At 41.7% G+C, this 15504-nt stretch overlaps 1 protein-coding gene and 1 long non-coding RNA gene across 6 annotated transcripts in view; one reads left to right on the top strand and one right to left on the bottom strand.

Annotated features, from left to right (window-relative positions):
• Nucleotides 1-9481, bottom strand: part of LOC105003299 — a 31284-nt gene extending 21803 nt beyond the window's left edge. For all 4 annotated transcript variants that reach the window (XR_827094.1, XR_827096.1, XR_827095.1 and 1 more), the window contains exon 1: nucleotides 9398-9481. This is a non-coding gene — a long non-coding RNA (uncharacterized LOC105003299). The remainder of the gene's footprint in view (nucleotides 1-9397) is intronic.
• A 111-nt stretch (nucleotides 9482-9592) lies between these two features.
• The window catches only part of CCBL2 (cysteine conjugate-beta lyase 2), a 60578-nt gene continuing 54666 nt past the window's right edge, over nucleotides 9593-15504 (top strand). The window contains exons 1-2 of one of the 2 annotated variants that reach the window (XM_010860355.1): nucleotides 9593-9680; nucleotides 14182-14281. In XM_010860355.1, the coding sequence (XP_010858657.1) occupies nucleotides 14183-14281 (99 nt within the window). In that variant the 5' untranslated portion in view covers nucleotides 9593-9680; nucleotide 14182. The remainder of the gene's footprint in view (nucleotides 9681-14181; nucleotides 14282-15504) is intronic. The other variant, XM_010860356.1, reaches the window with a different exon arrangement.

Below are 15504 nucleotides of genomic sequence, written 5' to 3'. Positions count from 1 at the left end.
CAGTTGCTCAGTTGTGTGTGACTCTTTGCGACCCCATGAACCGCAGCACGCCAGGCCTCCCTGTCCATCACCAACTCCCGGAGTTTACTCAAACTCATGTCCATCGAGTCGGTGATGCCATCCAGCCATCTCATCCTCTGTCGTCCCCTTCTCCTCCTGCCCCCAATCCCTCCCAGCATCAGGGTCTTTTCCAATGAGTCAACTCTTCACATGAGGTGGGCAAAGTATTGGAGTTTCAGCTTCAGCATCAGTCCAAATTGCTATAAATGCTGCCAAATGTGTATTTGAGAAGGTACACAGGTAGACAAACAAATATAAAAAATAGATACATAGTTATGCTGGCCAATCTTTCTACTATAATTTTTGAAAGGTTTAAGCTAATGTTTGTACAGCTATCATAATCTGGCCAAAAAAACACTAATTTACTGTAATAATATACATGCACACACAAAGAAATCCATTTAAAATAGCTGCATGAGACTGAAAACTAAACGTAACTCTTTTTTGACATAGTTGTATACATTTAAAGCAGACAACATGGTGATTCCATATACATACACACTGTAGAATGATTAAGGAGACCAAGATAATTAACACATACATCTCCCTCACATAGTTAACATAGTTAATTCTTGTCTGTGTGTGTGTGTGTATGTTGAAAATGCTTAAGATTTACTCTCAGCAACTTTCAAGAACATAACTCTTTATAGCAGGAGGAATGTAAGATGGGAAAGGTTCTAGACACTTGCAAACTTAGACTCAGTTGTCATTTTCTCCTGGATAAGGTCCTTCCTAGTAGTGCTCTAGGATTATGAGTAAAGGAAGAAGTTAGTTCTACCTGCCTGACCCCTAGTACCTACAAGGGACAAATGCCACTTGAGAAGCATTTCCAGATTATAAGGCATTGCTATTATCTTTCACTTTGTTCTCCCCTCTGTTACTCTATGGTCATCTGGAAGGTCCATGTAAAGTGAAGTGCCTTTGGTCAGCAAACAAGAGGGGTCAATAAACCATCACAGCAGTACTATGACTGCATATCAGGAAACCTATATGAAGGAGTTCAACAAAATTGAGGTTGAATTCTCTATTACGTCAATATAAGAGGCCCAGAGCTAGAATGGTGGCTTCATGATATTAAAGCTCAGGCTCCTTCTCTCCCACCCATTTTTCTACAATCTTCAACTTGAAGATTCCACCTGGGGGTTCAAATAGCCAACATTTCTGCACTCAAACTGTCAGAGAAACCACTAACCTAGAGATCAAGAGGGGTGCTCAAGGCATTTCCTAGAAACAGCACAGACAGCTTCCACTTATATCCTATGGCCCATCAGCTACAACAGAGACTGGGAATGCAGTCTTTAAGCAAGCATCCAAATACTCTGCTGAAATTTGGGAGTAGTACTGCTACAGAAGAAAAGAACACTAAATATTTGGGCATAACTAGCAGCCGCATCCTAAAGACTCTCTTTCCTTTTAAGGAACAATTGTACAGAACTTAGGAAGAAAGGACAGTTCTAAGCTTTTTTTTTTTTTTTTTAGGTCTATGGAGTCATTAAATCCTCAAAATAGCACTATAAGTAAAGATTCTATAATCTACATCCTACAGATAAGGAAACTGAAGCATAGAGATATGAAGTAACTCGTCCAAGGTTATACAGCTAGAAAATTGCACAGTTGAGATCTGATCCACACAGTTTGGCTTGCCAAGCAGGCTATATTGCCTTCTCTCTGCTGTATTTCAGAATATTTTTAGTCTTCTCTATGAGGCAATGGAAGGAGAAGGCAATGGCACCCCACTCCAGTACTGTTGCCTGGAAAATCCCATGGATGGAGGAGCCTGGTAGGCTGCAGTCCATGGGGTCGCTAAGAGTTGGACACGACCGAGCAACTTCATTTTCACTTTTCACTTTTCACTTTCACGCATTGGAGAAGGAAATGGCAATCCACTCCAGTGTTCTTGCCTGGAGAATCCCATGGACGGAGAAGCCTGGTAGGCTGCAGTCCATGGGATAGCACAGAGTCGGACACGACTGAAGCGACTTAGCAGCAGCAGCAGGAGGCAATGGAAAAGGCTTTATCTCCATAAAGGAGATGAAATGACATGAAGTGAATGTCGTTCAGTCGTATCCAACTCTTTGTGACCCCATGGATTATACAGTTCATGGAATTCTCCAGACAAGAATACTGGAATGGGTAGCCTTTCTCTTCTCCAGGGAATCTTCCCAAAATAGGGATAGAACCCAGGTCTCCTGCACTGTAGGTGGATTTTTTACCAGCTGAGCCACAAGGGAAGCCCTTGGGAGATACTGCCTTTTTATTCAGAAAACAAATGAGCATAAGATATAAGTACACTCATTAGCTATAAGTGACTCCTTTCTAGTTCAAAGGAGTAACTTATATAGCTCTTTAAAAAAGCAACATGACTACAAAGAATAATACACGGCTTGCTGCTGCTGCTGCTGCTGCTGCTGCATTGCTTCAGTCGTGTCCGACTCTGTGCAACCCCATAGACGGTGGCCCACCAGGCTCCCCAGTCCCTGGGAGTCTCCAGGCAAGAACACTGGAGTGGGTTGCCATTTCCTTCTCCAATGCATGAAAGTGAAAAGTGAAAGTGAAGTCGCTCAGTCGTGTCCGACTCTTAGCGACTCCATGGACTGTAGCCCACCAGGCCCCTCCATCCATGGGATTTTCCAGGCAAGAGTACTGGAGTGGGGTGCCATTGCCTTCTCCATATACTGCTTAACATATCACAAATATTTGAATGCCCAGCATTTGGTCTTTCAATCACTTAATGAACCTGCATAAAAACCAGTAACAACAAATCAAACATACTTATGCTCCCTCTCTCTACTTAGTCACTTCAGTCACTCAGTCCTGTCTGACTCTTTGTGACCCCATGGACTGCAACATGCCAGGCTTCCCTGTCTTTCACCATCTCCTGGAACATACTCAAACTCATGTCCATCAAGTTGGTGATGCCATCCATCCATCTCATCCAATGTTGTCCCCTTCTCTTCCTGCCTTCAATCTTTCCCAGCATCAGGGTCTTTTCAAATGAGTCAGTTCTTCATATCAGGTGGCCAAAGTATTGGAGTTAAGCTTCAGGATCAGTCCTTCCAATGAATATTCAGGACTGATTTCCTTTAGGATGGACTGGTTGGATCTCCGTGCAGTCCAAGGAACTCTCAAGAGTCTCCTCCAACACCACAGTTCAAAAGCATCAATTCTTCGGTGCTCAGCCTTCTTTATGGTCCAACTCTCATATCCATACATGACTACTAGAAAAACTATAGCTTTGACTAGACGGACCTTTGTCTGTAAAGTAAAGTCTCTGTTCTTTAATGTGCTATCTAGGTTTGTAATAGCCTTTCCTTTAAGGAGCAAGAGTCTTTTAATTTCATAGTTACAGTCACCATCTGCAGTGATTTTAGAGACCAAGAAAAATAAAGTCTCTCACTGTTTCCATTGTTTCCCCATCTATTTGTCATGAAGTGATGGGATTGGATCCCATGGTCTTAGTTTTTTGAAGGCTGAGTTCTAAACCAGCTTTTTCACTCTCCTCTTTCACTTTCATCAAGAGGCTCTTTAGTTCTTCTTCACTCTCTGCCATAAAGATGGTGTCATCTGCATATCCGAGGTTATTGATATTTCTCCCAGTAGTTTTCATTCCAGCTTGTGCTTCATCCAGCCCAGCATTTCACATGATGTACTCTGCATATAAGTTAAATAAGCAAGGTGATGACATACAACCTTGACATACTCCTTTCCCAGTTTGGAACCAGTCCCTTGCTCTGTGTCTGGTTCTAACTGTTGCTTCTTGATCTGCATACAGATTTCTCAGGAGGCAGGTCAGGTGGTCTGTTATTCCCATCTCTTGAAGAATTTTCCACAGTTTGTTGTGATCCACACAGTCAAAGGCTTTGGCATAATCAATGAAGCAGAAGTAGATGTTTTTCTGGAGTTTGCTTGCTTTTTCTATGATCCAACAGATGTTGGCAATTTGATCTCTGGTTCCTCTGCCTTTCTAAAGCCAGCTTGAACATCTGGAAGCTCATGGTTCACGTACTGTTAAAGCCTGGCTTGGAGAATTTTGAGCATTACTTTACTAGCGTGTGAGATGAGTGCAATTGTATGGTCGTTTGAACATTCTTTGGCCTTGGAATGAAAACTTTTTCCAGTCCTGTGGCCACTGCTCAAGTTTTCCAAATTTGCTGGCATATTGATTGCAACACTTTCACAGCATCGTCTTTTAGGATTTGAAATCACTCAACTGGAATTCCATCACCTCCACTAGCTTTGTTCATAGTGATGGTTCCTAAGGCCCACTTGACTTTGCACTCCAGAATATTTGGCTCCAGGTGAGTGATCACACCATCGTGGTTATCTGGTCATGAAGATCTTTTTTGCATAGTTCTTCTGTGTATTTTTGCTATCTCTTCTTAATATCGTCTATCTTAACATCTTAAGATAGATATTAAGATATCTATTATATATAACAGATATATTATATATTAAGATAATATCTTAATATCTGTTAGGTCCATAACATTTCTGTCCTTTATTGTACCCATCTTTGCAAGTTTCCACAAGCCTCATATCCTTACCCATCAGAGGGCAGAAAGAATGGAAACTACAATTATAGAAAACAAACTGATCACTTAGATCACAGCCTTGTCTAACTCAATGAAACTATGAGCCATGCCATGTAAGGCCACCCAAAATGGACAGGTCATGGTGGAAAGTTCTGACAAAATATGGTTCACTGGAAAAGGGAATGGCAAACCACTTCAGCACTCTTGCCTTGATAATCTTATGAACAGTATGAAAAGGCAAAAAGATAAGACATTGAAAGATGAAATCCTCATAGCCCAATATGCTACTGGAGAAGAATGAAGAAATAGCCCCAGAAAGAATGAAGAGCCTGAGTCAAAGCAAAAACAACACCCAGTTGTGGATGTGACTGGTGATGGCAGTAACGTCCTATGCTATAAAGAACAATATTGCATAGGAACCTGGAATGTTAGGTCCATGAATCAAGGTAAATTGGAAGTGGTCAAGCAGGAGATGGCAAGAGTGAACATAGACATTTCAGGAATCAGTGAACTAAAATGGACTGGAATGGGTGAATTTAACTCAGATGACCATTATATCTACTACTGTGGGCAAGAATCCCTTAGAAGAAATGGAGTAGCCCTCATAGTCAACAAAAGAGTCCTAAATGCAGTATTTGGATGCAATCTCAAAAACAACAGAATGATCTCTTTTCCTTTCAAAGGCAAACCATTCAACATCACAGTAATCCAAGTCTGTGCCCCGACCAGTAATGCTGAAGAAGCTGAAGTTGAATGGTTCTATGAAGACGTATAAGACCTTCTAGAACTAACACAAACACACACACAAAAGATCTCCTTTTCATCATAGAAGACTGGGATGGAAAAGTAGGAAGTCAAGAGATAGCTGGAGTAACAGGCAAGTTTGGCCTTGGAGTACAAAATGAAGCAGGGCAAAGGCAAACAGAATTTTGCCAAGAGAATGCACTGGTCATAGCAAACACCCTCTTTCAACAACACAAGAGACGATTCTACACATGGACATCACCAGATGGTCAATACCGAAATCAGATCGATTATACCCTTTGCAGCCAAAGATGGAGAAGCTCTATATAGTCAGCAAAAACAAGACTGGGAGCTCACTGTAGCTCAGATCATGAACTCCTTATTTCCAAATTCAGACTTAAACTGAAGAAAGTAGGGAAAACCACTAGACCATTCAGGTATGACCTAAATCAAATCCCTTACGACTATACAGTGAAAGTGACAAAATTTTCAAGAGATTAGATCTGATGGACTGCCTAAAGAACTATGGATGGAGATTCGTAACATTGTACAGGAGGCAGTGATCAGAACTATCCCCAAGAAGAAGAAATGCAAAAAGGCAAAATGGTTGTCTGAGGAGGCCTTACAATGAGTTGAGAAAAGAAGAGAAGAGAAAGGCAAAGGAGAAAAGGAAAGCTATATCTATCTCAATGCAGAATTCCAAAGAATAGCAAGGAGAGAGAAGAAAGCCTTCCTTAAGTGATCAATGCAAAGAAATAGAGGAAAACAATAGAATGGGAAAGACTAGAGATCTCTCTACTTAAACCCCACTGAAATAACAATGAGGCAGTTCTGTTAAGCCATAACCCTGTAAGAGCCAAAACAGGGGGAATACAGTGACATGACAGCAAGACTAAAGATGTTAGAAAGCAAATAGGCAGGTAGACATTTAGAGCAGATTAAAAACCTGAATCCCAGAGCAGTCACAAAGAAAGTCAAGAAAGCAACTACACTTACCCCGCCAGAACTCTCCAAAGATTCAGGATTAAACACAGGAGGGTCATTTAAAGTCCTTTCTAACAAAGAACTAGATCCCCAGATCCCCACAGCAAGTTCATTCACCCCCAATAACCGGTTCTCCTTCACTTCAGCAAGAGATTGGCAGTTTATACTCTGAAGAGTGTAAACAGAGAAGATCCAAGTCAGGAGAAACTAGGCAGAGGTGACTGTAGTGGGAATTCCTAATAGTGTACTTTCACATCCTTGGGAAATTCCACAGAATTAGCACCTGGAAAAACAGCATATATTAAGAAACTATGTTAATGATTATCTTTCATGTTTTTCTTAAGAATAATCTTGTTACAAACCCCAAGGCCAGACCCAAAAGGGAGTATGACTGGGATCATGAAAGCATAGACCTTGGAACACTGGGTCGGCATCAGGCATGAACGCTGCCTACCCACTTGCTGATTGTTCCCGAGACTAGCCCAAAAGGGAACGGCCTGGGGTAAAAACAAAGAGATCTGGACTATGTCAGTGTAGTGTCTTGGGAAAGATAAGATTTTAAAAAAAGTCTTGCAGTCTGCAATTAGGAATAAAAGCTGGACTCAGAGTGGACTCTACACCTCAGTCCAATAGAGGCTGCATGTCCCCTGATCCATTGCACCAGATTTCGTGTTCTGTCTTCATTCTCATCGCTTGCTCCTGGACCGTTAGGGCCACAGGTGACTGTGGAGGGTAGAGCTGACATAGAGGAGTAAGTAGATGTCAGCAGAACAAACATCGTGACCCTTAGCGCTCTTTCCCTCCTTTGCCACCACTTGAGCCCAGAAAATATCATCTCTCCCTCTAACAACCTCCACAGATCTTTCTGCTTCTGCTCTGGGCCCAACGACAAGTCTCTTCTCCAAAGGAACTGGAGTGTTTATTTTAAATGTGACTAAGATTACTTTATCCCTCTGCTTAAGGTTTTCCAATGGCTACGTCAATATAAAGTCAAAACTTTCTGTGGTCTTCATCTGCATGATCTGGTCCCTGTCTTCCTCTCCATCCTAATCTGAAAGGACTTTCCCCTGGATTACTGTGTTTTAGACATACTGGCCTCTCTCCTCACTTGCTAAGTTTACTCATATATCAGAGCCTTTTCAACTGCTATTTTCCTTTCCAGAATTACTTTTGGCAAGGCTGCCTCTTTATCATTCAGTTCTGGTTCAAATGTTACCTTCTCAAAAAAGACTTCCTGACTATCATATTTAAACTATCTGCAGTATCCAACCCTCATTGTTTCTTTCAGAGCACTTATCACCATCTGAAGTCAATGTATGTATTTATTTGATTATTGTCTGTTTCTTCCTCTTTAAGGTCTGAGACACTTTCTGTGCCCCATTACCCCCAGAAGGCTCGGCATCTATGCTGTCAATTCATGTATTTGTTAAATCTGAGAAAAACAAAAAACCAGTACCTGTTATAAGGGACTGAACTGAAACTCACCCTTAAGGTTTCAGTGTTGTTAGGAACTAGCCCAGATGTTTCCCAGTAAAATATAGCAATCTGACAGAATACTAACATCAGACAGCCACTCTCCAATTACGACAAAGTGACACAACAGACAAGCTCAAGCAATAATTGCGCCTAAACTCAGATAAAACAAGGTCACTGCCAACTACCAAAACAGCAAACCTCCTCCTCTCCTGACTAGCAAAAACACTGCTTTTTATCAATTATGAAATTAGCTTTGAAATTTTCCTCCCTTCTTCTACATGAGGTATGATACCCAATCTAATGATTATGCCCACTTCCTGACAGCACCCAAAACAGCATAAATCTCCATTTCCTTGGACCCTCCCCCCAAATCACTCAGTATAAGCCCAAATCCTCTAGGTCTCATCTACCAGTTTGTTATTGAAACAACCCACAGTTGCCCAAGATGTAAGCTCTCCCTCTATGCAAGGAGTAATAAACCCAACCTTTTAACTACAGGTGTGTTCCTTGTGGCCTCTTGGTGGAGAGTACTGACAAACCAATGTGCCTCACAGTAGCTCACAGTTTGGGGTAGATTCCCTACTATACACAGTAATTTCTCCACCCACCTAATCAACTTCAGAGTCTCCTGGTACCTAGTTGCAGAGTAGATTCCCTCAACCAAAGATTATCTTTGTTCTCTCCTCTGTAGTTGAATAACAAACTACTGCCTTTCCCACTGGAGAAGGCAATGGCAAGCCACTCCAGTACTCTTGCCTGGAGAATCCCATGGACGGAGGAGCCTGGTGGGCTGCAGTCCATGGGGTCGCCAAGAGTCGGACACGACTGAGAGACTTCACTTTCACTTTTATACATTGGAGAAGGAAATGGCAACCCACTCCAGCGTTCTTGCCTGGAGAATCCCAGGAACGGGGGAGCCTGGTGGGCTGCCGTCTCTGGGGTCGCACAGAGTCGGACACGACTGAAGCGACTTAGCAGCAGCAGCAGCCCTTCCCACTCCTTCTATCCACTCGTTTTCTTAAATTAGGAAAGGAAGAAAAATCTAGTTATGAAACTCAATTCTTACCAGAACCTCTCCTTTCACTAAACACCGCCCTCAATAGATGAGTAATTCATGGTGTTCCTTTTTCTTTTAGCCAATTTTTCTCCTTCACCGTTGTGTCACTTTCCTTTTCAGTTTCATATCACATTACATTTTCAATTCTCTAATCGAACTCGTTTTACTGTTCAGGAAGGTGAAGTTCCTTTGTGCTTTTTTGTTCAACCCTCCACCCCACCCCCACCCCCACAGGTGATAAATACACGTACAAACCCTTTTGCACACTCTCTTTAGCCTTGCCTTCTCTGGCACCTTCTAATACCATTCTAACTACAGCCTTCCCCTCATCTAAGTCCTGCGGCCCCACCTCTCGCCCTTTCTTCCAAATCAATCCTTCCCTAGAACCCGCCCCAAACCAATCGGTCACATACATCCAATTAGAGCTGTGGACCTAAATTACATACCCAATCCCGGCCTTAGACAACCCCCCCGCCCCATCCCACCCCTTAACCAGAACCGCCTCTATTCAGCAGCTCAGATCTGGCTCCGCGTCTCCACTTGCCTGGTGCAGTCCCCAGTCCCGGCTGTCCGCATAGCAAATCGCGTCCGAATCCAAGCCCCACAGACAATCCTGATCACATCGCAGCGAAGCTCCATCCTGCGGGCTTACTCTCCCCTGACCTTTCGCCGCCCACTTCACCCCCGCCCCTACTCAATTGCTTCCAGTCCGCGACTCCAGTCAATCTCCGTTCAGGCTCCGCCCCTAAGCCCGAATCCCGCCCCATCAGGCTCTCGAGCCCTCGCGGGACTTGAGCTCCGGAAAGCGAAGTGTTCGCGCGAGAAAGGTCAGTGGGGCGCTAGGAGAGTATTTAGGGGGTGATGGTTGCCGTTTTGGCTCAGAGCCACGGGGAGCGAGATGAGGTGGGAGACCGGTTGGGCTGCGCTGCCGGGCCGCGCGACTGGCGAGGTCGGAGGAAGAGCAGGGGTTGGATTTCCTTCAGGATTCGGACTCGCCTTCCCGAACTGGGGCGGGAGCTCGGAGTTGGGCCTCTTGACTCCCGGCTTCGGTGGACTGCGGGCCTCGTTGCAAAGGGTCAGCGCTGGAGTTTGAGAGTTCGCTACGGAGAGGGAATGGCACCGAAGTGCTGTCCTTCTAAAGTGGGACCCCGGGACCCCGGTCCTCGTCTGCCCTTTTTGCGCTTGATTTTGCAATTTGGATGTTTTGTAAACGGTGTAGGAAGCTGATACCGACTCCAGTTGATCCGTAACCGAGATTCTCAATAAAAAAGGAAACGGGCTGCTAACTTACAACATATGACTCTAGTGGAACCCATGGTTTTTAGATAAAAGGAAAACGGTCCAATCTGGTGCTTTTGGAGCCCCGCGCCTAGTACGGTCTTGCCGGCGCTCGTCTCCTCCACCTCTACGTGAGCCGGGCAGCAGGCTCCTTCCACACCTGGCTGCGCACCCACCGTTACTAAGTTTTAACTCACGTGGGCCTAAAACCGAACTCCTGCCAACTTAAACCAAGCACCATATTACTGCCCTCTGCAGAAGTTTATAATTACTAGAATTCCGTTTTCACAAAACAGCTTTTCAACAATTTCAGGCTCATGTCTCCTGTCTTATACCGGCTCTGTATGGCTGATTTTTCCATTCTTGGTTCAGGCTTTGAGGTTTATTATTCCCACTGTACTTTCCCGGCCAGTACCTTATTCACTCACCTCCTACTTTCCTTCTGTTGTATCAGTAAGCCTTAGAAACATTCTAGAAGTGAACTAACATGCAGAGCAAGAAGTGGAAATAAACTTTTGATCAGACTTTTAACCTGTTTTGTACATTAATTAGCACTAGCTCTTTTGGCAGGCATACATTAATCTTCCTTGAGCTTGCAGTTAACCTGGACTTTGTGGACTTGTGAAATTCACTGCATCTCTTCCTGTCTCTCCTCCCCAGTATATAAAGTGGTTACAAATTCATCATTTGGATTTTAAGCCCAGAGCTTCAAACTTTTTACCAGTCGTTTGGATTGCTTTACTCACCTTTTGGAGAAGGCAGTGGCACCCCTCTCCAATACTCTTGCCTGGAAAATCCCATGGACGGAGGAGCCTGGTAGGCTGCAGTCCCTGGGGTCGCTAGGAGTCGGACACGACTGAGAGACTTCACTTTCACTTTTCACTTTCATGCACTGGAGAAGGAAATGGCAATCCACTCCAGTGTTCTTGCCTGGAGAATCCCAGGGACGGGGAGCCTGGTGGGCTGCCGTTTATGGGGTCGCACAGAGTTGGACACGACTGAAGTGACTTAGCATACTCACCTTTTGGCTCTGGATTCTGTAGCAGTTCATCAGCCTTCTCAACTTCAGGTCACTTCCAGATGCACCACACATACCTTCAGAATCTTCATTTTAAGCAGTCTACACCAAAGATAATAAATAATTGAATTTTCTATTGATCATGCCTACATTACAGTGGAATTTATCTTATGTATAATATGCCATACTCACATTTACTAGATGACACTGATTCACAATTTCCTGATTTTCTTCACAGAGCATCGTTTTTAAGTATAAATGAGAAAAAAAGTGAAATGTTTAAAAATAAAAGCCATATGGTGTTTAATTCTTTATTTTTATTTTTTCCAACTTTTCAGTGATATCTCAGGTGTTTTTATTAGTGAATATGTATAGGGAAGGTTAATTGCTTTAAACTGTTGCTCAAAAAGTGTTTGTTTAAAGTACGAAAGAAATAATAAGTCTTAGAGATTCTGAATATGTGTCTATTAGCCTGCTTAGATTTCTTTGGAGCCAATTTTTCATTGATGCTCCCACGATTCCTTCTACAACAAAATTACCTAGTGAGAGTAATGAGTGAGAAGAAAATCGAGCCTGTATCTGGGCACTGAGGAATTTCGTCATTCGACGTGGGAGGAAAAAGAGATTGTAGTGTGTCAAAAGCCAAGGGAACAGGGTGTTTCTGGAAGGAGATAGGGCTTAACCAGCAAATATAAAGCTGCAGAGAACTCAAGAAAAGTAAGAATTTCACAATGTCCACTGAATTTAACAATATGAAGGTCAAAATTGACTTAGGCCAGAGCTGCCTCTGTGGAGTAATCAGTACAAATGTTAGATTGCCCTGGGCTAAGAAGTATAGATTCGGGAAAAGGGACAGTCAATAAAATTACATCTTTTTAACTAGGAGAGATGAATATATAGAAGAGAATGGTAATAGTCAATTGAGCAAGGGAGAGAAATAGCATCCAAGTCGTGGGCGGAGAGACTGTTCTTTTGTAGCAGGATCACTTTATTATAATAGGAAGAAAAAAAGGGAATTTTTTCAGTTTAGTTTTTTTAGATGTGGGCAAGTTGAAAAATTCCCATCTGATGGCTTCTGTTTTCTCTCTGATAGAAAACATGGTCATCTGCTTAGACTACAGAGGGTTATCTGTTAGAGGAATGTTGGAAAAATTAAAATAATCATTTTGTACTATGGGAGAGAAATATTGCCTATTCTCTTAATGGCTTTTGGCTGAGGCCGAGAATTAAACTGACATAAGACAGATTAACAGGAGAAAAACACACATTTAGTTTAAGTTCTGTGTGACACAGACGCTTTTGTGAGAAAATGAAGACCCAAAGAAGTGACAAAACCAAATGGTTTTAAGGCAGGTTGAACAAAGAGAGACCATTGTGGAAAAGTAACCAAAAAATATGGGGAGATTTAAAGGAAGATAAGAATTATTTTAACTAGGCCTGTTTGTACAGAATTCTCTCAGCTTTAACTCTCTAAGAATGTCTCTCTCCCCAGGCATTTCTTGATGTAAGAAAACTTTGACTTGAAAGAGACTTCCCTGGTGGCTCAAATGGTAAACCATCCACCTACAGTGTGGGAGACCCGGGTTCGATCCCTGGGTTGGCAAAATTCCCCGGAAAAGGCAATGGCAACCCACTCCAGTACTCTTGCCTGGAAAATCGCATGGATGGAGGAGCCTGGTAGACTACAGTCCATGGAATCCTAAAGAATCAGACATGACTGAGCGACTTCACTTTTATTTCTTTTTTGACTTGAAAGAAACATAAGAAGTCGTTATTTACAAAGGAATCACTATTTCATAAAATGACTCATTATAAATAGTTCACTTAAATCATTAATTTATAAGGTGATTTTATGTATTCATTCACTTGACACATTTATTTATAATATGCCTCCTGTGTACCAGAGAAGTGAACTAAACACACCAGGCCCGTACTCACGGCACTTACATTAAATTACCAAATGAGTGAGTTGTCAGCCAAAGTGCTTTGCAGAGTTAACCTAGGCTCATGTGATGTAGAATGGCTAAGAGGCTGTCATTTAAGCTGAGATTTTGTTGACAAGGTCAGGATTTCTATTTTATTTTTTAGAAACATCAAATATGTTATTTTTCACATCTAAAGCTTTCTGTAGCCTTCAAATTTTGGTAAATTAAGGAGATTCATAATTAGTTTCAGTAGTCTGTTTGAATCCATAAAGTATGTCTTTTTTTTTTTTAAAGCTTGATTATTAGATATAAAGGAAATGCCCTCCACTGATAGAATATTGTTGGAGTAAAACCTTATGGGAAGTTTCTACTGCCCTGAATTCTTTCACTTGTACGTGGCAGTATGATAAGAGAAGTCCGTTTTGCTTTGATCTCCTTCTATTGACCCATAGTGATAATAATTTCCTTATAGGTAGAGAAATAATTCAGAATCAGGTAGAGAAGTAATTCAGAATGCATGCCTGCTAGTCATAGCTGGAATCTCTTAATGGGGCTTGCCAATTATAGAATTGTTGAGGGAAGTACCATCTGAATAAATAAGGAAAGATTCATTCATATAATCTTTTTATTTCTCAAGGATCTACTATAGTCCTTTTCAAACAGCTTTCTAAATAACCTGCTTTTAACAACGTTAATTTACTGTTATGAATTGTGCTTTTACTAGTGACTTCTCCAGATAATTCTGAGTTTCAGTAGTTCTTAGATTGAAACGTTCTGAATTTTATGGCTACTAGAAATGGAACTTTTACTTCCTGTAGTTTAATGCCCTAAAGTAGGGTAAAAAATAATTTAAATTATTTTTTAAATTCATCATATCCTTACAGATCTAGTTTAAAATGACACATGTATAAATTTGTATAAGGAAGAATTCTGTTGGAATAATTAGAACATTTCTCGTGATAAGAGATTATATCATAGAAAGAAAACTCAGCTATAGAAAAAGTTAATTTCTGTTTTATACAAGGTTGTGGTCTGTCAGGTAGCTGTGTTTAATAGTGGTATAAGTATACGTTTACTCCCTTTAAATTTTTGTCTTTTATTCTGTAGCATGTTTTTGGCCTGGGAGAGACTCTGCACCCTTAGCTGTAGACCTAAATTCCTGAAGACAGTTTGGGCTTCAAAAATCCTTGGACTCTCTACTTCTGCTGTAGGTATTGCTTAATCACTTATAGAAGTAAATTTGCACATATTCTGCAGTGTTTGAAAAAGACAATTTTTCATGGCTATTTTGTAATTATTTTATTAAAATGAGTATTTGTGTTATATAAGCTGAAATGATCTCTTGTCATTAGCTAGAACTGACTTTCACTAGATAGCTGTTTGCCTGTCTGTGTCAGGCATCAGTTCAGTCACTCAGTCATGTCCGACTCTTTGCGACCCCATGGACTGCAGCACGCCAGGCTTCCCTGTCCATCACCAATTCCCGGAGTTTACCCAAACTCTTGAGTCAGTGATGCCATCCAACCATCTCATCCTCTGTTGTCCCCTTCTCCTCCCGCCTTCAGTCTTTCCCAGCATCAGGGTCTTTTCCAGTGAGTCAGCTCTTCGCATCAGGTGGCCAAAGTATTAGAGTTTCAGCTTCAACATCAGTCCTTCCAATGAACACCCAGGACTGATCTCCTTTAGGATGGACTGGGTGGATCTCCTTGCAGTCCAAGGGACTCTCAAGAGTCTTCCCCAACACCACAGTTCAAAAGCTTCAATTCTTCACCACTCAGCTTTCTTTATAATCCAACTCTCACATCCATACATGACCACTGAAAAAACCATAGCCTTGTTAGGCATAGTGCAGGGCATTTTATTCATTATCTCTATTTTTTTTTTCAATTGAAATATAGTTGATTTACAATATTGTGTTAGTTTCAGGTATACAGCATAGTGATTCAGTTTTTTTTTTTTTTAAACAGGTTTTATTCCATTATAGATTATTATGGGATATTGGGTATAATTCCCTGTGCTATACAGCAAATCCTTATTGCTTATCTATTTTCTGTATAGTGGTTTCTGTCTGTTAATCACACACTCCTCATTTCACCGCACCCACTTTGATAACCACAAGTTTGTTTTTAGATTAATTAGTTTTTAGATTCCACATATAAGTGCTATCATATAGTATTTGTTTTTCTCTGATTTACTTTACTAAGCATAATATTCTTTAGGTCCATCCACATTGCTGCAAATGTTGGTATTTCATTATTTTTTATAGAGAGTTATATTCCTTTGTATATGTACCACATCTTCTTAAGCCAGTCATCTGTTGATGGTGCTTGGTTGCCATCCATGGCTTGGCTGTTATAAAGAGTGATACTATGAACGTTGAGGAGCATGCATCCTTTTGAATTAGAGGTGTTTCCGCCCACCCCACCCCCC

The sequence above is a fragment of the Bison bison genome, unplaced genomic scaffold (genome assembly GCF_000754665.1).
Source record: "Bison bison bison isolate TAMUID 2011002044 unplaced genomic scaffold, Bison_UMD1.0 scf7180017864466, whole genome shotgun sequence".
NCBI classification, from domain to species: Eukaryota; Metazoa; Chordata; class Mammalia; order Artiodactyla; family Bovidae; genus Bison; species Bison bison.
Note: the sequence above shows the minus strand (reverse complement) of the source record. Positions and strands in the feature narration are given on the sequence as shown.